The 23,172-nt window shown below is 44.9% G+C and overlaps 1 protein-coding gene and 1 long non-coding RNA gene across 3 annotated transcripts; one reads left to right on the top strand and one right to left on the bottom strand.

Annotated features, from left to right (window-relative positions):
• The first annotated feature begins 7,643 nt into the window (after positions 1-7,643).
• On the top strand, positions 7,644-9,800 carry LOC124667963. Its single transcript, XR_006991500.1, has 3 exons — positions 7,644-8,132; positions 8,641-9,274; positions 9,629-9,800. It is a non-coding gene; the product is annotated as an uncharacterized LOC124667963 (long non-coding RNA).
• Positions 9,801-11,519: 1,719 nt separating this feature from the next.
• LOC124660979 (glutamate synthase 1 [NADH], chloroplastic) lies at positions 11,520-22,897 on the bottom strand. 2 transcript variants are annotated; one of them, XM_047198832.1, is made up of 23 exons: positions 22,760-22,897; positions 21,878-22,247; positions 21,664-21,783; positions 21,466-21,579; positions 21,221-21,373; positions 21,034-21,134; positions 20,723-20,819; positions 20,158-20,267; positions 19,948-20,051; positions 19,671-19,850; positions 19,250-19,593; positions 19,060-19,124; positions 18,508-18,977; positions 17,361-18,215; positions 16,606-16,760; positions 16,354-16,515; positions 14,597-16,126; positions 14,221-14,439; positions 13,471-13,745; positions 13,035-13,340; positions 12,567-12,834; positions 12,151-12,405; positions 11,520-12,078 (listed from the first exon to the last, which is right to left on the bottom strand). In XM_047198832.1, the coding sequence occupies exons 2-23, from the start codon at positions 22,226-22,228 to the stop codon at positions 11,821-11,823; spliced, it is 6,492 nt and encodes a 2,163-aa protein (XP_047054788.1). In that variant the 5' UTR covers positions 22,229-22,247; positions 22,760-22,897; the 3' UTR covers positions 11,520-11,820. The 2 variants fall into 2 exon arrangements, with proteins under 2 accessions (XP_047054788.1, XP_047054789.1); XM_047198833.1 differs by lacking the exons at positions 20,723-20,819; positions 21,034-21,134; positions 21,221-21,373; ... (2 more) ...; positions 21,878-22,247; positions 22,760-22,897 and adding an exon at positions 20,418-20,498.
• Between the last annotated feature and the right edge of the window lie 275 nt (positions 22,898-23,172).

Raw genomic sequence — 23,172 nt, 5'->3', positions numbered from 1 at the left:
GGCCTTCTTTTTTCCAAAGATCAAAATCATATTTGAATGTTTCACAAGAAATTTGAAAACAAAAGGTCTGGATGAAGTCAATGATGCATTGCTACAATTGCGTAAAAATCTCAATGTGAAATACTTTGCGTAAAAAATGCTTTTGCGCTCAGAAACAAACATAGATCATATCCGAACAATCTGGGGTTACCCGGAAACTCCAAACGGAGGCCGAGCTCCAAGGAGCCCTTTTTTTTCCAAAATCATATTTCAATGTTTCACAAGAAATTTGAAAACAAACGATCAGGATGTAGTCAATGATGCATTGGTACAATTGCGTAAATACTGCCGGCTTATCATGACAATGGATCACCGTGGGGAGGAACGCAGATCCGGCAAAAATTATTTTCGCGATCAGAAACAAATACACTGTAGATCCAACCCCACGAAACTGATACCGTGCTCCTTACCATGCATCCGCGTGTTAGGGTGCAGGGAGGGCAGAGTACGTGGGGTAACGCTGAGTCGCTGAAACTGCAAATGGAAGCCAAAAGCTGAAAACAAAAAAAAAAAATCTTTTTTTTTTCACGAAAACGCAAAAGGTTTGCGTTTCGATTCATTGATAGAAAGGAAGATTACATTACAAGCCTAAGAAAAGGCCGACACCCACAGTACACACCCGACACTCAAACTAGACTACGACAAAAAGGCCGATATCCGTCGAGTGCTCCTCCAGGACACTACATAGTGAGCTCCTCCGCAAGACAGAACCCTTGCCGATGAAAGTCGCAGTGCTCGCGCATCGTCGAAATTACCAAGAACCTGCCAGCTGCAGCCAAGACGCGTACCACCTGAATCCCGCGAGCCCACCACGGCTCAGCTGGGAGCATTGCTGCTCCGGCCTCGACCCAAATCCGAGGAACGCCGTCGGCGCAACGGCTAGCTCCCGGCAACCTCGACGGACGTGCAAGCGTGCGGTCTTCAGCAGCCCGCCAACAAACACAGAGGCCAGCCCACCACTGCTCATCCAGAGGCATGCTCACGCTGATCGAGGAAGATCCTCGTCGCGCAATCCACCACGATACTACTCGAGAGGCCGGCGCGCTACCTGCAACGCAAGACACCTCCCATGTGGTCAGCGCTGAGATCCACGAGGAAGATCTACGGCCCGAACTCAAGTTCCCAAGACGACGCCTCCAAGGAGGGTACGACGTCCAAGACGCCGTCGTCACCCGATTTGGCTAGCCAAATCTGAGGTTTTCACCCGGAACATGAGACCCTAGGCAAGGGAGGTGCCGAAACTCCTCGGTGACGCCACAAGAGGAAAACGGCGCCCTCAGGCGTCACCGTCACCGGCCCCGAAAGGCAGGGATTTCGCCCAGAGCATGGTTCCTCACCACTGCAGGCACTATCATCCATCGCCAAGACCTCCTGCGCTGACCCTTTTCTCTCAAAGCGCTAGCCTTGGTAGCGCAACCCGCCGGCAGCACGTCCGGCCGCGCCGGGTCGGGGCAGCCATGCCCACAAAGGGATAGGCTGCCTAAGAGGGGAACTACCGAGCCGCAAGCGGCGCAGGTGCCACCATGGGGTGGGTCGCTGCGGGACTGCGGGACCGCACGCATCCACCTCAGAGAGCATCGCCGGCCACCCAGCATCGTCCACCTTGTCACCAGCGCCGCGCGGACGCCACGAGCCGCCACGCCAAGATGGCGTAGGGTTCCGCCCAACCCGGCCAGAGCAGCAGCACATGCGCTCGGAGCCGAGAAGGACATACAAGGAGGAGGTGCCTGGCCGCACCCAGGCGCTGGAGGGCAGGACGGCCGGGGCCCGCCAAACCCAGATCGGGCCCAAAGGGCCCAGATCCGAGCCAGCAAGCCCGCGCCGCCATGATGTCAACTCCGGCCGCCCAGCACCACCTGCCGCCAGCGCCGTCGCCGCCATCCCCAGCGCCGTCGCCGTCGCTGGCCACCCCTACAGCTTGGCCGCGCCGCCCGCCGCCGGACTTGGTGGCCGCCCGAGGGCAGCCGCCGCCTCCAGCACGGAGTCGCCGCCACGCCACGAGGCCGCCACGCCGCTGCTGAGGCAGCCGCGCCGCCGCGCCCCTCGTCGAGCGCGCCGCCCTCACCGGCCGCGTCGGCCCGCGCCAAGGCTTCCGCGCGAGGGGGAGGAATCCCGCCGCCGCCGGCGCCGGGCTTTGCCCGGCCGACGCCCTCCGGCGGCGGTGAGGGGAGGGAGGAGCAGGGGGAGGGGGTCTGGGCCGGTGGCGGCTAGGGTTCCCTCCCGTCGCCCACGGGAGCGACGAGGGGGAACGAAGCCTTCCACACCACTCTTCACGACTGAATGGCTCTACCTGAGGGATCTGACGGGCCCAAAACAAAAAAAAAATCTGGATGTAGCAAATTGATGCATCCTATTGTCGCCCAAAGGCTTAGTGCGAAATGCTTTGTATTCTATGCTACACAAAAATGTCAAAAGCGTGAATCCAGTACAGTGAATAGTGCGCATTTCAAAACTGTAAGAAAAAAATTCTAGATCTTTCATTGTTGTGTAGCCTGGAATACGAGGAATTTGGAATCGAGATTTTGCAGGATTCTAGGATGCATCATTGACTAACATCCAAACTTTTCTAAGATGTTAAAAAACTTGTAAATACGATTTTTTTTATTTTTTCAAAAAAGCGCTCCCCGGAGCTTAGGGGAGGGGAGGGCTTTTTGCCTCAGATCAAGGCTCTCACGCTTTTCCTTCTTAATCTGGCTTCTGTGCTCCTAGGCGAGGACTTTCTGAATAATAACGGGGTGGTCTCGGTGCTGTTAGAGACGCCATCTGGCTTCGCAGTTTTCTATTTTTGCGGGCTCTACCTCTACACACCAGATGCAATGCAAGTAATGTGCTCTTCCTTCCTTTGGTTAACAACAAATGTGCTTTGCTTCCTCTTGTCTTCGATATTAACCTATATTTCATCGTTTTATCCAGAGTCTGTGGGTACACTTCGCTACATGTCCTAGAGCAAGAAATGTGAGTGGCCCCCTTTTTATTTTCTTTCCCTCCCTTCTCCCTGTCGCCGCTTCTTTTTTCCTTCTTCATATGCTTATTGCCAAATTTATCCAAGTCAACCTTGCATCGTTGTACAACATTTTTATTTTTCATGTTATTTCCAATCAGTATTGTGGGAGGCATGTAAACACAATTTTGATGTTCATTTCTTGTTCACTAATTAAAAGGCTCATCCAAATTTGGGGTGAGCCTTTTAGTTAGTGAACAAGCAATGAATTTGGGGTGAACCTGAAATAGTTGTCTATTCTGACTCTACACATCAACCATACATTTCCAGTGAAATAACACACAAAATAAATATATATAGAGAAAACAGGATAGCCAATAAATCTTGCATGTGTTTTTTTTTTTCTGTTCTTGACTTCCTATTTTATCTCACTGTGCAAAGGCTTCATTTTTTAGGGTTTAAATGCAATATAAGATGCAACTACATATACAGCTACACCTGAATATGTAGACGCGACCTTGGTCATACATTTTAAAATTTAAAGGAAACTTTTTAAATGTATTTTAGCACATTAAACTGTACTTTTGTGTTCGCTTGAGAAAATTTTGGGTGTTCAGGCTATTGCAATGTCTGATTTTCCTAGAAAATTTCCTCAATTCACTTCCTGTTGGAAGGAAAGTGCCAATAAAACAGAAAATGGTGAAACGACCTCGCCAAAAAAAAAATCAACACTGACCTCAGAGTTGCGTCCAGCGGGGTATCGCAGCAGGGGAGGATGTAGGATCAACATCTGACACGCGGAAGGGCGTGGCACTTTGGAGAGGAGAAAATCTGTGTCGCATTGTTTTTAAGGCGCCACGTCTTGGAAGATTAGGCAACCCTTAGAGCATCCCCAGCCGTTGGCGCTCCCCGGGCCGAAATCCGGCGCTATTTAGCGTCGGATTGGACGAAACTTTGGCCCGGGGAGCGCCGAAGTTCTAGCCGTCTCCCCGCCTGGAACACCCGGGCGGCGAGAGAGCAAGGGGAGGGGAGGAGGGATTTGCGTCGACAAAGTGGTGGGGTTCGTCTGTTCTCTCGCCGACAGAGCGGGCCCGTCCCCGCTTTTCTCTCGTCCGGAGTCCCCGAGCGCTCCCCGGGGGGCGGGGATGGCCTGGGCTCTCCGGACGGATGAAAGGCCTAATCCGGACGAAAACGAGGAACCGGGGGCGCGACTGGGCCGTTTTCGTCCATCCGGATGACAAAAATGCGTCCTGGGGGCCTCGTCGGGGAGACGGCTGGAGATGCTCTTAGCCACTTAGGCATCAGGGCAGTGGGTGCTCGCCTTAGGTTGCCTTACCGCCTTAAAACATCGCCTCGGCATGGGGCGTTGGGCATAGGGAGAGGGGGTCAAGGTTGAGGTCGACATCACATTCGAGGGAGAACATCAGGGATATGTAGGCTCACGAAATGAGATCGCTTGCCGGATCTAATAAAAGCTGAAACGTGCGTTGAATTGGCAAGTAAATTGGAGATGGTATGAATAGTATCCCACTTGAATGGTACTAGGGCCCTTTTGTTGTGGCTTTTTTTGGCTTTTTGGCTTTGGCAAAAGCCAAAAAAACACCTAAATAGGTGCTTTTTTGGCTTTTGGATTTTGGAAGCCAAAAAATAGGATCTTTGTTTTTGGCTTCCAAAATCCAAAATCCAAAAAAGCACCTATTTAGGTGCTTTTTTTGGCTTTTGCCAAAGCCAAAAAGCCAAAAAAAGCCACAACAAAAGGGACCTTATTTTATAGAGGTGTAGATTCGCAAAATTACACTCTGCTTCACCTTACATATGAAACTTTTCTGAATTGTACTGAACGAGGGCTTGACAAGGGTTCATATTTGCAATTGAGATGTACCTAGTGAATTCCGAATGCGTTAGGTTCCCCTGTTTGAAACATTGCACGATATTTGATTAATAGTCTCTTCTTTCCCCTGAACGTGGCCATCTTTGTTTATTTCTTTTATTAGGTTGTTTGGCTGAAGGAATTCCAAACTTTTGACGACAAGTCCAGCGCCATTAATGCTGACACTGGTGTTAACACACAGCTTACTGAGATGATCATGAAGTCGCGCAACCCTGGGGAGGAACTACTTGTCGAAAAAGCGGAATATAAATCAATAATTGAAACATGCTTGGTGAGAATAAGATCCTTGTTTCCTTATATTTGTGAACAACTTTGAGCTCCATTTTATGTACCAGGGAATACGCTGCCTGCATGGTGAAATTGTGATGGAGCTAATGTGGGGGATGAAGCGTCTCATGCGTAGTTTGGTGCGCAGAGAAAAGTCAGAGCTTCCTAAAGAGGACAGCCTCCCTAGGAGTCAAGGACTACAGATGCTATTGAGTCGTTATGGCTTTGATGTCGAACCAGACATGGTGAGTTTACAAGCTGACGGTGTTTTGCTTTATACCCTGTCATTTGGTGTCACATTTTGCAATAGCTTGTGCGCAGAGAACTTGGAAGGGCGAATCTTTGGATGTGCAATATTTTGTAGAATAAATTGCCATTGCATTTTTCTTTAAGTGATGAAGCAACCTCTTTGTATCCAGGTCAATGAGCAGATCGTTGTGACTGCATCTGTCTTGTTTCATTGTGATGCCGTTGAGGAGGAACATTACCCGGGCTTTCAAGCTATTAGTCGCCACCTTAGGAAAATTTCTGGCATTGACTGCGAGAATTGGGGCGTTCTGAAACTTGCGACAGCTTTTAACATCATATGCAGCCATGAAATCGGTGATTCCAATGAGGTAACCGTATTATTATGCAAATGGGTACTCAGCCGCTCCGCTGTGCATTTCATGTACTACCTCTGTCCATAAATAGATGCCAAAAGTTTGTCTAAATTTGAATGTATCTAGTCACGATTTAGTGTATAGATACATCCGAATTTAAATAAATCTTTGGCATCTATTTATAGACGGAGGGAGTACTAGTAACAGTTTTGGCTGACTGAGTCTTGTCACTTGCAGATGTTTTCACAGGACGTGCAAACGAAGTTGCTGGACGACGCAGAGAAATACGAATATAAGATAGACAAGTTAATCTGCATGCTGTACTACAAACAACTAGTGTCTAACCATCAAATCAAGACTCATCACAGAGATATGTTGGCGATCTTGGTAAAGAAAGCTAAAGAAGCCCATGAGAAGAAATGAACAACCTGCTGCTAAATAGCTGGGTTTGTCAACTGTGAGCTTTTGGGGTACGCATGCAGCTTAATGCAGGTTTTTTTTGTAGCGCTTAGAGTTGCGATCTTGGTTGGCTTCTAAAATAACATTTATACATCTTCCGTACTCGAGCCTTTGGCAAAGGCTGCTGCTGCAAAACATCGCACAGTGACAGTTGACTTGACCAGTGACCATCAACTATTCATATTTTGCTTTACCGTCCTTTATAAAGTTCTTGAGGCTTGTGATGGACAGAAGAAAACAATGAACACCACCATGTTTGATCCAGCGCCACCGCCCTCCCTCCCTCCCTCTCCGACATGGCAATACAAGTGGCCAAGCATGATTGGTAGCTCAAATGGACATCACTGCTTAGGCTGGTTATAGTGGAGAGCAACGGCGGCGCCACCAGGGGGTCGAGCCTGGTCGGCCGACCCGGCTCGCCAGGATACACACTTCAGATACCAAGGCCCAGGTCGACCAGCCAGGCAGCCCGCATGACCGCATCGGTCAGTTAGAAAGAAAAAAAAAGAACTAGCATCGGGAGCAATCCCTAATTCCTCTCCCCGTCTCCCGCAGGCCGCAGCCACAGCTGCGCGTCCTCTCTGCTCCCGCGGCCGCGCCTCCTGCCCCTCGGCACGACCGTCGCTCGTCCGCCCGGCCGCCGCGTGCTCTCCTCTCCCTCCGCCAGGCCGCCGCGCGTGCTCTCAGCTCCCGGCGCCGCGCCTCCTGCCGTCCTGCCCATCGGCGGCTCGGCCCAGCCGCCGCTCCTCCTCTCCGTCCGCTCGACCGCTGCAGCTCCTCTCCCTTCGCCAGGCCGCCGCGCGTCCTCTTCCGCCCCGCCCTGTTCGTGTTCGTTCTTCGGTTCGGACGTCGCAGACTGATGGACGCCGAGGACGAGGTGGCACTGGCGGCCTGGATACTGGAGCAAGAAGAGATAGAGGCTGCGGAAGAAGAATCCGGAGGGGAGGCTGAGGAAGGAGAAGAGGACCAGCAGGTTAAAATTCCAACTCTGGTTCTGATTTCAGTGTGCTCATTGTTTGTAATTTTGCCTATATGAAACTATGGAAGTTATAATTATGTATGATTTTGCTCATTGTTTGTAGAACACTCAAGAAGCAAATGTTCCTGAAACTGAAACGTTTGATCTAGCAAATGTAAAGAAAGATCCTGGAATGCGAAGAGCAATTGATGAATTTAGTACCCCACAGATTAGAGATAAAATGAGATGGGCATATTTGTCGAGAGGTCCGAGTCGTTTGCTTGGTCATAATTTTCGCAAAACCAAATTTGGTCCAGATTGGCGGTCATTTCTAGATGCATGGTATACCAAATACGATTGGCTAGAGTACAGTGTGGAGAAGGATGCTGCATATTGTTTTTATTGTTTTCTTTTCAAATCTTCAAGTAACAGTTCACAATTTGGACATGATGTTTTCACAAAGTCGGGGTTTAAAAATTGGAAGAAAGCATCGGAAAATTTCAAGTCTCATGTGGGAGGACCATCTAGTATTCACAACAATGCAAGAAGTAATTGTGAAGATTTCAGAAATAAGAAGCAAAGTGTGGCATATGCTATCACATCTCAAGAGGAGAAATCACATGTTGATTATGAAATTCGTTTGAGGGCTGTTGTCGGTGTTGTACGGTTTCTTATTGAACAAGGTCTAGCTTTTCGTGGGCATGATGAGTCTAGCACTTCTAGGAACAAGGGTAATTTCCGTGAGTTGTTGGATTGGTATGGCGCAAGATGCAAGGAGGTAGCGGATGTGATCAATGAAAATGCTCCTGGCAATTGTCAATTGACATCTCATGAAATCCAACAAGATATATCACAAGCATGTGCGGAAGAGACTATGGAAGTCATAATGAGTGAGCTTGAAAATGCTAGCTTCTCTCTACTCGTTGATGAGTCTCGTGATGTATCGGTTAAAGAGCAAATGGCCGTGATGGTGAGGTTAGTTACTTGTTATTACACATTTCTAGTTTCTCTACATGGAAATGGTAGTGTGCTAGTTTATTGAATATATGGTCTTGCTTGTAGGTTTGTCAATGGAAAAGGAGAGGTTTTGGAAAGATTGCTTGGAGTTATGCATGTTGTTGATACTAGATCGGCTTCTTTGAAAGCATCTTTGGATGTAATGTTTGCTAAGCATAATTTGTCCATGTCTAGATTAAGAGGACAAGGATATGATGGTGCATCGAATATGCGCGGGGAGCTACATGGTTTAAAAACCTTGGTGTTGGCTGAAAACCCTCATGCTTTTTATGTGCATTGCTTTGCCCACCAATTGCAGTTGGTGGTTGTGGCTGTTGTGAAAGGTGTTCTAGCTATTGGTGATTTTTTTGGCCACTTAAATAAGATTGTCAACATGGTTAGTCCTTGTACATTGCTCATTTAAATAAGATTGGTCATTGGTCACTTGAATTGGCATTCTAATTTCTAAATGGACATTTTTTTGTAGGTGAGTGCCTCTTGTAAGAAGAAAGATGCGTTGTTGCAAAAGCATCATGATCATATGGTATCACTGCTAGAGAATGGGGAGATCTTGCCAGGAAGAGGCCAACATCAAGAGACAAGTTTAGCAAGACCAGGTGATACACGTTGGGGGTCACACCATAGAACTCTAATCCGGATTCATCAAATGTGGGATTCAGTGATTTCCGTGCTTGATAGCATTTCTCATGATGGGACAGATGCCGAGGAGAGAGGTTTGGCTTCAGGTTATATGATCAACATGGAAACCTTTGAATTTGTTTTTATCTTGCATTTGATGCTTCGATTGCTTGGTTTAACAAATGATCTATCATACGCATTGCAACAAAAGGATCAGAATATAGTTTGCGCCATGAACATGATTGTCTCTGTGAAAAGTCTAATGCAGAAATTGAGAGATGATGGATGGGAGACTCTCTTGATGGCTGCTACTAACTTTTGTGGTGGAAGAAATATTGTAGTGCCAAATATGGATGATAACATTTATGCTAGGGGTTATCCAAGGAGCTCACGCAAGATGGTTACTTGCTTGCATCATTACAAGATACAAATCTTCAATGAGGTGCTTGATAGAAACATTGTTGAGATGAACAACAGATTTGGTGAGACTTCTACACGCTTATTAAAGTGCATTGCTTGCCTTGATCCTAGAGACTCATTTAGCAGATTTGATCATGACAAGCTAGTTGAGCTTGCAAGTATGTATTATGTTGATTTCTCTTCACATGATTGCTATCTCCTAAGTGACCAACTGAACATATACATTGATGTAATGAAGAGAAGCCCCGAGTTCTTAGCTTGTGATAGTCTAAGTGGTCTTGCTCTCAAGTTGGTTCAAAATGGACATCATTTGATCTTTTCATTGGTCTATCGCCTCATTACACTTGCATTGACATTACCTGTAGCAACAGCATCAGTTGAGAGAGTATTCTCAGCCATGAATATTATAAAGAGAGATCTTCGAAACAGGATGGGTGATGATTGGCTCAATGACTTGCTGATTTGCTATGTTGAGAAAGAGATATTTACAAAAGTTGATGACAAGAAGATTATGTTGCGTTTTCATTCCTACAAGGAACGTCGAGGTCATCTACCTCGACAATTTCGTCTTCCTGGCATAGATACAACTTGATGGTATGATACTAGTTGTCTAGTTTTTAAGTTCTTATTATTTTCATGTTTTTGCTAGTTGTATTTCCTGAATTGTGAAAACTGAATGTTGAAAGCTATTTATTTTGTTGTACAGACTTCTTTCTCTGCTTCAAAAAAATTATAGCTTATATGTTCGACCCCCCTCGTCTCAATTCCTGGCTCCGCCACTGGTGGAGAGTAACTTAGACTAGTAACATATGTCATGTTACTAGTCTAGGTTACTACTTTCATAGTGGGTAGTAACTTATACTACCTCCGTTTCAAGGAATAAGGCGTCCTCGTTTTACGATCTTTTTGTTTGACCAAGAATTACTTCAAAAAGATAAAAATTGTTTGTATGAAATTAGTATCATTAAAAAGTGCTTTTTAATACGAATCCAACGATATTAATTACATATATCATATAATCAAGATTTTTTTGTTTAATTTTTATGGTCAAAGTTCGTCTTGGAATACGTGTGCGCCTTATTCCTTGAAACGGAGGTAGTATGTGGTGTCATGCATTGTATCATTTATTATGTTGTAGACTCATCTTGCCTTGAGGTGTGTGATGTTATGGTAACATAGCTAGTTACATTTCACTTCATTTATTAGCATGCCATGTCACCAAAATGCCTTGAGATGTGTGATGTTAGTAGCTATGTTACTCCCACTATGAGCAGTATATAGAGCTACATGCATTGCCAACTAGGCAAATTAAATGAAGAAAGAGATGATTATGGTAACTAGCTATGTTACCATAACATCACACTTTTCAAGATTGAATGAGTCTACAAACTAATTAATACACTCATGCATGATACTACATCTAAGTTACTATGTATTATGAAGGTAGTAACATATAGTAGTGTCATATGCATAACACTACTATATATTACCACCCACTATGACTAGTCTTATGCCAAAGCGGGACTACATAGGACGTCGAAAAATCAGAAATAAGCACTATAATCAAAAGTATAGTCAGAACTGTTTTTAAAGACTAGCAATTTTGAAGGCTGCTGTCGAAACACCAGACATAAGCAGTATAATCAAAAGTATAGCGAAAAGTGCTTTTAGCTCCCGAGCTCCAGTGCTCTCGCTATGTAAAAAAAAAAAAAAAATTTACAGGTTATAAAAATCATGAAAATAATCCTGAAGAATGCCATTGATACGTCCCACAACCATGCAAAATCCCAATCCGAAATTCTTTTTATTTTAAGCTAGAGAAAAATGACAAAATATGATATGTTTTTGAGATTTGAAAATAACTACTCAGATCTACAATTTTGTCATTTTTGTGTAGCTCAAAATATCAAGTATTTGAAATTGATGTTTGCACGTTTGTTGGATACACCATTTACTATGTGTGGATTTTTTTCTAGAATTTTTTAAAACTCAAAAATATAATTTTTAATTTTTTTTAAAAAAACGAGATCACTGGTGCCCATGTGCACCAAATCTCTGTCCAAAGTATAGTCAGAACTGTTATTTTAAAGACTAGCAATTTTGAAGGCTGCCATCGAAACACCAGACATAAGCAGTATAATCAAAAGTATAGTCAGGACTGTTGTTTTAAAGACTAGCAATTTTGAATACTACAGATGATGCAACGTATATTACAACAAATAGGCTAGCACAGGGAGATAGTTTCATTGCACAACCAAACAAACAGCTAGAGCAGCTCTTGCAGCCAGAAAATAAAGGATACAGAACTCAGATCAAATTTGCATCTATTGATTAACCAAAAATACTGTACATTATTCAGGCTACAAAACGGCATTTCCGGCACACAAAACATTATAGCTAAGGCAATTAACCAAGAAACAATAGCCAACCAAAATTTCCAATTGTTTGTCTATCAAAGTATCAAAGGGCCCTCTTATCTCTTTCTTTCCCTATTGAGCCCGGCTTTACCGTACAACTAAAGCACAATTTGCTATGAGCCCAGATAAAACCACCAACCCTAATTACGTTGGTATTAGCACCCCAAAAAATTATATAAGCTCTCTGATGTTTATGCAGCAATTGGTTGGACAAGACCTGCACCGGAGGTAGTGATGCCTTCAGCAGCATTCTGTTCATCCCTTGACAAGTACTTGTCGACCGCAGCAGCAGCTTCACGGCCCTCCGTGATGGCCCAAACAACCAGCGATTGTCCACGTCTGCAATCCCCAGCGGCAAAGACACCGTCCACACTGGTCGCAAAGTGTCCAAATTGGGCCTTGAAGTTGGACCGGTTGTCTTTCTCTAAACCCAGTTTCTCAGCAACAGTCTGCAGAGAAATAAAGAATGAGCTAGTTGTCCAACATTTATCATGAAAGCAAAACAGAGGGGCATAACTAACCGCTTCAGGGCCAAGGAATCCCATGGCAAGGAGTACAAGATCTGCCTCAATGATCTCTTCTGATCCTTCAATCTCCTTCAATTGGAATCTTCCATCTACCTTCTGCCACTTGACACGCACCACCTCAAGAGCCTTCAGTTTTCCATTTTCATCACCAATGAAACGCTTGGTCAACACTTCATAAGTTCTTGGATCCTTTCCAAACTTGGTAGATGCTTCCTGGTGCCCGTAGTCCACACGGAAGACGCGTGGCCACTGCAGGCAACAATAGAAAATGCTAACATGAGAACTTAACTGGAGCAGGAAATGATATGGCAATTCACATGTGTAAGGCAATATTCCATTGTTTTTTTTGCAAATGGAACTTATTTTGTAACTGGTACTGACTAAATCATTACAAGTAATGACATATTTACCTGCGGCCAGGGATTGTCAGCAGCTCTCTTGGTTGGTGGTTTGGTAAGAAGCTCCAGATTTACAACGCTGCTGCAACCATGCCTAACAGACGTGCCGATGCAATCTGTGCCTGTGTCTCCACCACCAATAACCACCACCTTTTTCCCCTTGGCAGAGATGTATCTGCCATCCTCCAAGTTGCTGTCAAGTAAGCTTTTGGTGTTCGCGTGGAGAAATTCCATAGCAAAATGAACTCCCGATAGCTCACGGCCAGGAATAGCGAGATCCCTGTTCATGGATATCGCAAATAATGTTAGCATAAAAAAAGATCTATAAGAAAGCAAACTTTTTAACGTCTATGCGAAAGCACAACTAGAGGCCAGGGCCACTCCCCTCACATTTTGAGGTCTTTGCATATTTAAGTAAATGTGTGAACTTATATAAAGTAAGATAAAAAAAATCCTTATTTTAACATATCCATGTAGTACCTAGGTTTTGTAGCTCCACAGGCCAGGATAACTGCATTGTTCTCGGAACGGAGACGTTCAATTGAGTATAAAGAATCACTGCCTACATGAGCGTTCACCACAAAGGTAATACCCTCTTCAGCCATTAAATTTACACGGCGCTGAACGACGCCAATCTTGTCTGTCTTCATGTTTGGCACGCCATACATCATCAGGCCTCCTATACGATCTGAACGTTCAAACACAGTTACGAAATGGCCCATTTTATTTAGTTGATCCGCAGCGGCCAAACCAGCTGGGCCACTACCAACTATGGCGATTTTCTTTCTGCAAAAGGAACAGTTCACTTTCAGCAAATGCAACTCAAATGTTACCTACTAACCACCAAGCACCAAGAATATTAAAATAAGGAAAGCATGAATTGAATCAAGTTAAATTAAATGGTAAAAATAAATACCCTGTTCTATGAAGTGGCGGTCGTGGAACCATCCATCCTTCTTCAAAACCCTTGTCTATAATTGCGCATTCTATGCTTTTGATTGATACTGGGTTCTCAATAATGCCAAGAACACAAGACCCTTCACAGGGAGCAGGGCACACTCGTCCAGTAAATTCAGGGAAGTTGTTTGTCTCGAGTAAACGATCCAGTGCTTCGCGCCATCTATTCTGGTGGACTAGCTCATTGAATTCTGGGATCTTGTTTCCAAGAGGACAGCCAGCACCTGAGCTTTCCTGTACAAAGAATCATGATTGCATTTCAATGGATCAGAACACTGGTCAAATTTCATATGTAGTCCCTCACATAAAGGTATTACCACAGAAGGCATATGACTAAAAGCTATGGCTAGCTATAACAAGTCTAGAATGAAAACATATACAGCAAGCTAGTAGTGGTTTGAACAAGTTGTGACGAAGAACAGCAGCAAAGCCTCTTTTCCTCAATAAGATATTAATATTTTAGTTATTTTCCTTGAGCTCAAAAGCTGAATAGCTAAACATAAGAAAACGCAAAAATCATTTGTGTTTCATTTCATTGAAAAGGTAGAAGTTCGGTTACAGACCTCCTAAGAGGCATGGCATTACAGGTATTACAGAGAAACTAATGAACGCCCCAGGTTGCTGGGAGGGTATTACATTTCAGTCCTTGACCTCAAGATAAATCCAACCCCAATTTATGGTAAATATTAAGTTAAAAAGAGTGTGTCACCTGATGGCAAAAAGGAGTGCCACAGTCCATACAACGAGCAGACTGCGTATTCAGTAGCGGCCCTGGAACTGATTCAATTGCAACCTCGTTCCAATCTTTAACACGCTCATTGGGATCACGGTATGAAACACCCTCTCGCTCATATGATATAAAACCTCGGTATTTCTTGGCGTTGGCAACACGTGTTGGTCGGTTGGTTGACTGCTCCATTTGTATTTTCTGTACAAAGTTTATCTAATTAGAGAAAAACAGTTTACAGTAGGGTATATAATTGCACTCTTTCTCATGGACAAACTTGTGTAAGTGGAGAGCACTTATATATCAATATATTAAAATAAAAAATGTATATGCCTATCATTTAAATCATATATATTACCTTAGTTGTCACAGAAACACCATTTGCCACCTTAGGTTCCTTTTTGTGCCTAGATGCAGCTTTTTCTGCCTTCATTTCTTCCAGAACCCTCTTATAGTCCCTTGGAAATACTTTTACAAATTTTGGGAGAAGACTGTCAAATTTAGAGAGTATATCTTTAGCCAACACACTCTGTGTGAGACGTCGATGTTGCTCTATTAACATTTTTAATGTGGTAACATCCTCCTCTTCCTCCACATGGTATAGATCAACTAACTCATGGTTACAGCGAGCACTAAATGTCCCATCAACATCATAAACATAAGCAATGCCTCCACTCATGCCAGCAGCAAAATTTCTTCCTGTTTTACCCAGGATAACTACAGTACCTCCTGTCATGTACTCGCATCCATGATCACCAATTCCTTCAACCACTGTACGAGCACCTGAATTGCGAACACAAAACCTTTCTGCTGCCATTCCATTGAAATATGCTTCTCCCTTGGTAGCACCATACAAAGCCACATTACCAATGACAATATTGTTTTCTGCACTAAATGTACTGTTCCTGGGTGGGTACACAACAATTTTTCCACCAGATAATCCCTTGCCAACATAATCATTGCTGTCTCCTTCAAGCTCAAGGGTAATTCCAGGACAAAGAAAAGCACCAAAACTCTGTCCAGCACTTCCAGTGAGTTTCACATGAATGGTTCCGGGTTCTAAACCCTTCATGTGATAACGTTTTGTGACTTCATGGCTAAGGGTAGTGCCTACCGCCCGATTAGTGTTCTTGATCGGAGTCTCAATGAAAACCTGTACTTCTTTTTCAAGTGCGGCCCTTGATAAAGTTATAAGTTTATTGTCCAAAGCCATGTCAAGGCCATGATCTTGCTTTTCAACACAGTACTGAGCAGCCCCAGGACGAATCTCTGAAGCTGGTTTTAAGATCAGTGAGAGATCAATGTTCTCCAATTTCTCATTGCTCTTCACTACTTCTGGATCAACTTCAAGCATATCAGAGCGTCCAACCATTTCATTGATGTTGCGGAGACCAAGATGAGCCATGATTTCTCTTAGTTCCTCAGCAAGCATGAAAAAAAAGTTAATGACATGCTCTGGCTCTCCAGCAAATTTCTCCCGAAGCACTGGATCTTGAGTAGCTATACCAACAGGACAAGTGTTGGTATGACATTTCCTCATCATGATGCAGCCCAGTGTGATCAATGGAGCAGTGCTAAAACCAAATTCCTCTGCGCCAAGTAAGCATGCAACAGCAACATCTCTACCAGTTTTTAGCTGACCATCTGTTTGTAGAACAGCTCTACCACGAAGTCCATTTGCCACCAAAGTTTGATGTGTCTCGGCCAATCCAAGTTCCCATGGAAGTCCGGCATTCTTAATACCTGTCCATCTTGATGCTCCAGTGCCGCCATCATGGCCAGAAATAAGAACATGGTCTGCATGACCTTTTACAACACCGCTAGCAACAACTCCTACCCCAGCCTCAGAGACTAGCTTGACACTGATTCGAGCTTGGGGGTTTGAATTCTACAGACAAGAGACAAGCATGAAACTTCAGCCAGCAAAATTTGCAAAATGCATACATATGCATACTTGTAAAATCATGGGTCATACATAAAAAGTGAATCTAGGTTCAGAGGTGAGTTGGGAAACTAGAGTGTTGAGCCAACTTAATCTAGAAGTAACTATAAACAACCTTACACTAATAAACATAGATTCTTTGGCTATTAGGAAACATCATCACAGTAATGTACCTTGAGATCATGGATAAGTTGGGCAAGATCCTCGATAGAATATATATCATGGTGAGGAGGTGGGCTGATGAGCCCTACACCAGCTGTTGAATGTCTTGTAACTGCAATGTCTCCAATAACCTTGTGACCAGGAAGCTCACCACCTTCACCCGGCTTGGCACCCTATATATATGTTATATATAAAAGAGTAAATGTCTACCACATAACTGAGATCATTTTAGTGATTTTGTGATGTACAATATTGGCAAGTACCTGAGCCATTTTTATCTGCAGCTCATCTGCATTAGTCAGGTAATAGCTGGAAACTCCAAAACGTCCACTTGCAACTTGCTTGATTGCACTTCGTTTTGGATTCATCGAACCATCAGGAAGAGGTTCCATACGAGAAGGCTGCTCCCCTCCCTCACCTTCAAAGGCATATTAGAATTAGTACATTCACATCAAATATAGAAGATGGGTAAAATGAGATATTTTACACACAGGTAAATGTAATGATAAATACTAAGATTAAACACTGTGTTGGATACAATACAAATAGCAGTTGATTTAACTGTATAAGAGCAAATATGTAAAATAAAAAGAAATTTAAAGGGGTCCAAATAGGAAAAAGATGCTGCTGCATATAGGCCCTTTGCAGGTATGTATTCTATCTATGCAAGCACAAAAATGTTCAATCTTCCTATGAATTGGAAGAATTTGATTTGGAAACCACATTTGACACCAACAGCAAGATGAAAAGCTTAGCGCATTAGCTAAAGTAAAAGTTTCTCTACAAAGTGTAAATATAAGACAGTATAGTTTCCATTTGATAGCATCAAAACAAATAGTAGAGTGATTAATGTACACAGCAAAGGTGTGTCTAAATAGTTAAACTACCTAAATAGTACAAGAGTAGGCATCAGACTAATGTAACAACAACAGGAAAAATATGCTACACAACAAGGCTCAAAGGCTAATGCGCAAATAATTTATCATAAGAGAAACAGCCAAATTAAGGCATGACATACCTGTATTAGATTTCCCTCCAAGTTTGTTCATGGCCACCGCAAGGGCAGTATGTGCCTCCAGTGAAATAGAGCCATAACTCATCGCTCCAGTACAAAAACGTTTCACAATTTCACTAGCAGGTTCAACCTCATCCAAAGGAACCTTGTTAGCAATATCTTTAAATTTCAGCATTCCACGTAGATTGCACGCCTTGTTGAGCTCCTGAATTCGCAGAGAATATTCTTTGTATGCTTCCCGGCTGTTTACTTTAGCTGCTTCTTGTAATTTTGCCATTGCAAGAGGATCATTTAGGTGGATTTCTCCATTTTTCCTCCAGTGGTAATCCCCTGGGTTGGGAAGGGCCTTTGCATCTGCACTGCCAGGTGGAGGTGCTCTTGATGGGAATGCCAACTCATGAAGACGGAGAGCATCGCGTGCAAGCATTTCAAATGTTGCCCCCTCTATTCTGCTAGGTGTACCTTCGAAACACTTGTGAATCACTTCAGAAGAAAGTCCAAGAGCTTCAAAAATCTGAGCGCCCTTGTATGATGCAAGAGTAGATATTCCCATCTTTGCAAGAACTTTCATCATTCCGTAGATGGAAGCATAAAAATATTTTTTCACAAGTTCCTCCTTCGAGTCAGTGGGAGAAATCTTCCCATCAGACTGCAAGCACCAAATTGCTTCAATAGCCAAGTAAGGGCATATAGCATCTGCACCAAACCCGACAAGCGTGCAGAAATGGTGCACTTCACGAGGTTCAGCAGACTCAACCAATAATCCTACGCGTGTCCTCTCAAGATTTGCAACAAGGTGTTGATGTACGGCTCCAACTGCTAAGAGAGAACTAACAGCAACACGGTTGGAAGAAAATCCTGCATCAAGAAAATACAACAAATTTCATATATTGAAACTGAAATCGAACTGCATAAAATTAATGTCCATTCTATCTATGATCAATATGACAAAGTAAGAATGTCCTTCATACAACATTTTGCACTGGAAACTATGGCTGTGAATTAACCAAAATTATGAACATATTCAAGTTACCATATGGTGAGAGTGCACCTGTCTCATCTGCCAGCAGTTCTACCTTGTGATGACTACCATCAAACAGAATTGGTACAGATATAAAGTTTAAAGTACTGTATAGAATATATCACTGACCTCTGTCTGACAGAACTAGAATTTTGTATCCCTCCCGTATAGCTTCCCGGGCTTCAGCACAAATTCTATCCAGAGTTTCTTCCAACCCCTTCCTTCCAGACTTCTTAGGATAAGTTATGTCAAGTACCTTGCTGCGCCAACCACGGTAGTTCATCTTTTTAATGGACTCCATTTCATCAACTGATACTAGAGGACCTTTAAGTGCAAGGCGGTTGCATTGCTTTTCGGTTATTTCTAACAAGTCTCCTTCTGGCCCAATCATACATTCCATCGATGTAACAATCTTCTCCCTGATTGGATCAATTGGCGGGTTGGTTACTTGTGCGAACATCTGCTTGAAGTACTCAAAAGTCAGCTTCTCTCGGTTTGACATCACAGCTAGGGGTGCATCATTTCCCATTGATCCAAGAGCTTCCACTCCATCTTTAGCCATTGGAAGCAGCAACATTTCTAGGGCTTCCACTGTGTATCTGGAGTTAACCGTTTCGATAGTTAGCCAGCATAAAACGAAACAGCACTGATAATTAACAATCTTGAACCCTTTATACTTACCCAAATGCCTTTAGTGGATTCACAATTCCACTGATGCCTACGTATTCCTTGTTCTCACTTTTTTGCTACACAAAGTTGTAACAGGAATTCTCATGTTAATTATTGTTGACTAATATAATATGTCATCAACAATCCAATCAAAATTATAGCCCAATGAAATCTATAAAACTGAAGCATGTAAAGTGCTTACTGTAAATGAACCAGAAATGCTTGGAGCAACTCTGTCAGTTTCTGGGACAGATTCTACAATGTCTTTGAGGTACATCTTCTGTCTCTTGAGCCATTCGCCATACGGGTGAGCTTTCGAGTACTGTGCCTTAAGTGCTTCATCATCCACTACTGTGTGATTCTCAAAGTCAACCAGTAGCATCATTCCAGGGTTTAGTCTGCCCTTTCTCAGGACATCCTCGGCAGGAATATCCACGACACCAACTTCACTGCCCATGACTACTCGTCCACTGTGGGTCACGTAAAATCGACCAGGCCTCAGGCCATTGCGGTCGAGGGTAGCTCCAAGGTAACGACCATCAGTAACTGCAGGTGAAACTCAAGTTAGCTCAAGTAATCCATCAGGAGTACAATCAGAAAAGGAAATGGGTTAAGAAAATTACAAGATATTAGAGCAGGTCCATCCCAAGGCTCCATAAGGGCTGACAAGAACTCGTAGAGGGCTCTCTTCTCAGGTTCCATGTTTACATCATTCTGCCACGCCTCGGGAATCATCATCATTACAGCTTCTGGCAGGCTTCTTCCACCTCGGATAAGGAGCTCAAGAACACCATCGAATGCACCTACAATTCACATGCTTTTCACTTAATAACTCAAAAAGATGAGGCAAAAGAATTCCTTTGCCAAATGAAAATCCATACTGCATATTGCACTGCAGACCTGAATCTGAAGAGGTGGCATCTACAATTGGAAGAATTTTTGACATTTCTTCCTCTGATAGGCCAAGCTTCTCACACTTCAAGAGACCCTCACGAGCTTTCATCCTGACATACATGCAATGGGAACCATAAATCAAGATGGCAAAGGCATATGGAGATGATATTGCATCAAGGAACATATACCACCGAGGAAAAGGTTTCACAAGATTACCAATTCTTGTTCCCTTTGAGTGTATTGATCTCTCCATTGTGGCCTAAGACACGCATTGGCTGTGCACGGTCCCAGCTGGGGAAAGTGTTGGTGGAGAACCTGGAATGAACCTGTTCGGATATTAGTTTTAGAAATCATATCATAATCATCTTTTGTGTGTCTACAATTTAAAAACAACTATTCCAAATGAAGAACGGGTGCTATAAAAAGGCGTCAGTTGCATATAATTTCATGCAAAACAGTTGGGAGCCCTATGCTACCTCAAACCAAACACAATTTCTTCGGTCACATCCTGAAGAGCCGGCAAGCAGTCAGCCATATACCAGAACTGCAGCTGGACTCTGCAAGATGGTTATCGGGTATCAACTAATAGAGATTTCTAGCACTTCACTTAAAGAACCAGGACTGCAATAGCGTATGAATAGCATTGACTGTAAGACAATTCAAATTTTGATGCCTGCACAGGAGCGAGTCTTGATCTTACAACTGGCTTGCTATTATCGATTCCCATCCGCTGACTATGACCATGACTTTTGGTGTAAGAGTATCAAGGTTTTGTATTTACCAGAGCCATATAACTCGTGAAGCGTTCATGACCTATATCTGCATAGTAGTACCCCTTAAGCTGAGATGGCATAAGCTGGCCCTTGTAGACGATGGTCCTGGAAAACCACAACAAAAATATTTATTAAAGAATTAACTCACATGAATACAGCAAAACTTGAAAGTCCAGGATTCTTTTCCTGGTCCCCTTTACTTATTTTATTTTATTTTTACTAATATGCCATTGAAGTGAATGAAGAATCTACTGGGACTCCCAGCCTTTCAGCATTCACAAAAGTTGTAGTGAAAAATAAGTTCAGAAGAAGGAAGCACCTTGAAGATAGAGAGCACATGTAGTAATCTCTCTTCCCTCCACGCTTAAGATTCAGAGCAGCGCGGATAGACACGCCTGAGAGCCTCCTCAGGATAAACAACTGTGACGTAATTCATGGAAAGTTAGGAATAAAGCTAATCACATTCACATGTGTTTCAGAAAAAAATCAATTAACTTGTGGATGACCTGCTGTTCAAAGTCAGCCTTGGCGATCGAACTCTTGGTGATGAAAACCTGTTGAATCGCAGGCTCCGTGTCGAGCGCGGATTCACCCAGGTCAGAATTGTCAGTGGGAACCTGGCGCCACCCAAGAACCGAATGCCCCAGCGACTCTGCAGCCTGCATGAGTAAAAACAACCCAAGGCATGAGGTTATTGATCAGAGTGTCGCGACGTGCACTGTCTAAGTTGTCTATACAGAAGGCCACCAACCTTCTTAAACTCAGCTTTGCACCGCTCGCGGCGCTTCTCGTCAGTAGGCAGGAAGACCATCCCAACAGCGTACTCGCCTGGCGGCGGTAGCTCGAAGCCGGCATCCTTTGTCACCTGGAGGAATACAACGGCAAGACCAAAGATGAGTAATTTTGTAGCCTTGCTTGAAACTTTGGCTGGGAATTAATTAAAGCTCACCTCCGAGAAGAATTTATGTGGCAGGGCAACGAGAATGCCGGCGCCATCACCCGTGTTCTTCTCGCAGCCGCAGGCGCCACGGTGGGCCATTCGCTCGAGCATCTGGATGGCATCGGTGACCTGGAGAATAAACCAAAGCGGAATCAATAAAATCCTCTCAAACGTGGTGACCTGTAGTGTTAGAGCAAACGAAAGCAGAATTAGTAGCACTCACGGTCGCACGGTTGTCGTCACCAGACAGCTCGGCGACGAAGCCGACGCCGCAGGCGTCCCGCTCGAACGAGGGGTCGTACAGCCCAATGCTGCTCTCGGGCAGCTTGGACATCGGCCTGACCACCTCGGCGTCCCGCGCCGCCGCCCGGGGCGGGCGCGGCCCGACGCGGTCCTCGGCGTGCTGCTGCGCGCCGGCGGCAAAGCCGCCGCCTTGCAGAGACGCGCCGCCTCCGTGCGGCTGCCTCGTGGAACGGGCCGACGCGGCGGGGTGGCCGCGCCGCGCCCTGCGGCCGGCGGCGCCCGGTGGCGCCGCCGCCGCGTGCTTCAGACCGATCCCTTGCGACGTGGACATGGCGCCTCGCCCCTGCTACCTGTCATGCAACAATCATCAGACGCAAGGAGTGTTGGGTTGGTGAACTCCACGGCGAGGAATCCTACTAGCAACGAAAAAAATTGCGAAACTTTAAAAAACTAGGGAAAGCTCAAAGCTGTCTCGGCTCGCCCACATGGAGGTCGTCACCCAAAGCAAAGGAGAAACCAGAGGCCGGAGATGAGAAACAATAGGCAGCAGTAATAATCACCAGAACAGACACGGCAGCGAACAGATCTACCAACCCCCGCACGGCCGGCGGCGCAGATTCCGCCGCCGCCGCCTCCTGGTAGATTCAGAAAACCGCACGCGCGCAGAATCGGAGGAGGAGCAGCAGCAGATCGATTTATTAAAAAGAAAGAGACGGCAGGCAACCAACTACGCTCGCGCGCGCGCGGACAGAGCCAAACAAACAAACTCCGTGCATATCAATCTATCCACCACCCCTGCCTACGGAACGGAGCCCCGTTGCGGCGGCGAAGAGAGAGAAGGACGAAGGACGGACGGGGGTACCTCTCGCTGTTATAGCGCTCTCCGCCGCCTGGCGTGGAGATGGGACCGAGGCGTCGTGCGCCGCACCGATCTTGGCAAGTCTCGCCCGATTCGAGCGCACGGTGTCGTCTCTCCCTCCTCCCTCGGCCGCCTCGCCGGGGGTCAGGCAAGGTTAAGGGCGGATGAGGGCGTGTGGATTGCGAAGGAACGAGCGCAGGCGCCGCCTGTGTCTCCTTGACCTCTCCTCCGAGTATTGGGGCGTTTAAGGCGAAGGGCGGCCCTGCATTTATAGAGAGCTCGCGACCTCGCCGCGCCGTGCCTGCCAACCCCCCTCCGTCTCCTCCTCGTCTCGCGTCCCCACACACAGCCCCCACTATATTTTCGCCACCGTGTTGCCTTCCAATTGTTTTCCTTGTTTGTTGTTCACAAAATCT

The sequence above is a fragment of the Lolium rigidum genome, chromosome 6, assembly GCF_022539505.1.
Source record: "Lolium rigidum isolate FL_2022 chromosome 6, APGP_CSIRO_Lrig_0.1, whole genome shotgun sequence".
Classification (NCBI taxonomy): domain Eukaryota; kingdom Viridiplantae; phylum Streptophyta; class Magnoliopsida; order Poales; family Poaceae; genus Lolium; species Lolium rigidum.
This window is presented reverse-complemented; position numbering and strand designations above follow the sequence as displayed.

What these genes read in the sequence shown, in the direction of transcription:
- LOC124660979 (XM_047198832.1), bottom strand. Translation starts at nt 22,228, where the DNA reads ATGTCCACGTCGCAAGGGATCGGTCTGAAGCACGCGGCGGCGGCGCCA. An exon ending in CACATAAATTCTTCTCGGAG is followed by an intron (nt 21,580 to 21,663) that starts GTGAGCTTTAAT and finishes GTATTCCTCCAG; the next exon opens with GTGACAAAGGATGCCGGCTT. An exon ending in CTGACAATCCCTGGCCGCAG is followed by an intron (nt 12,406 to 12,566) that starts GTAAATATGTCA and finishes TGTTGCCTGCAG; the next exon opens with TGGCCACGCGTCTTCCGTGT.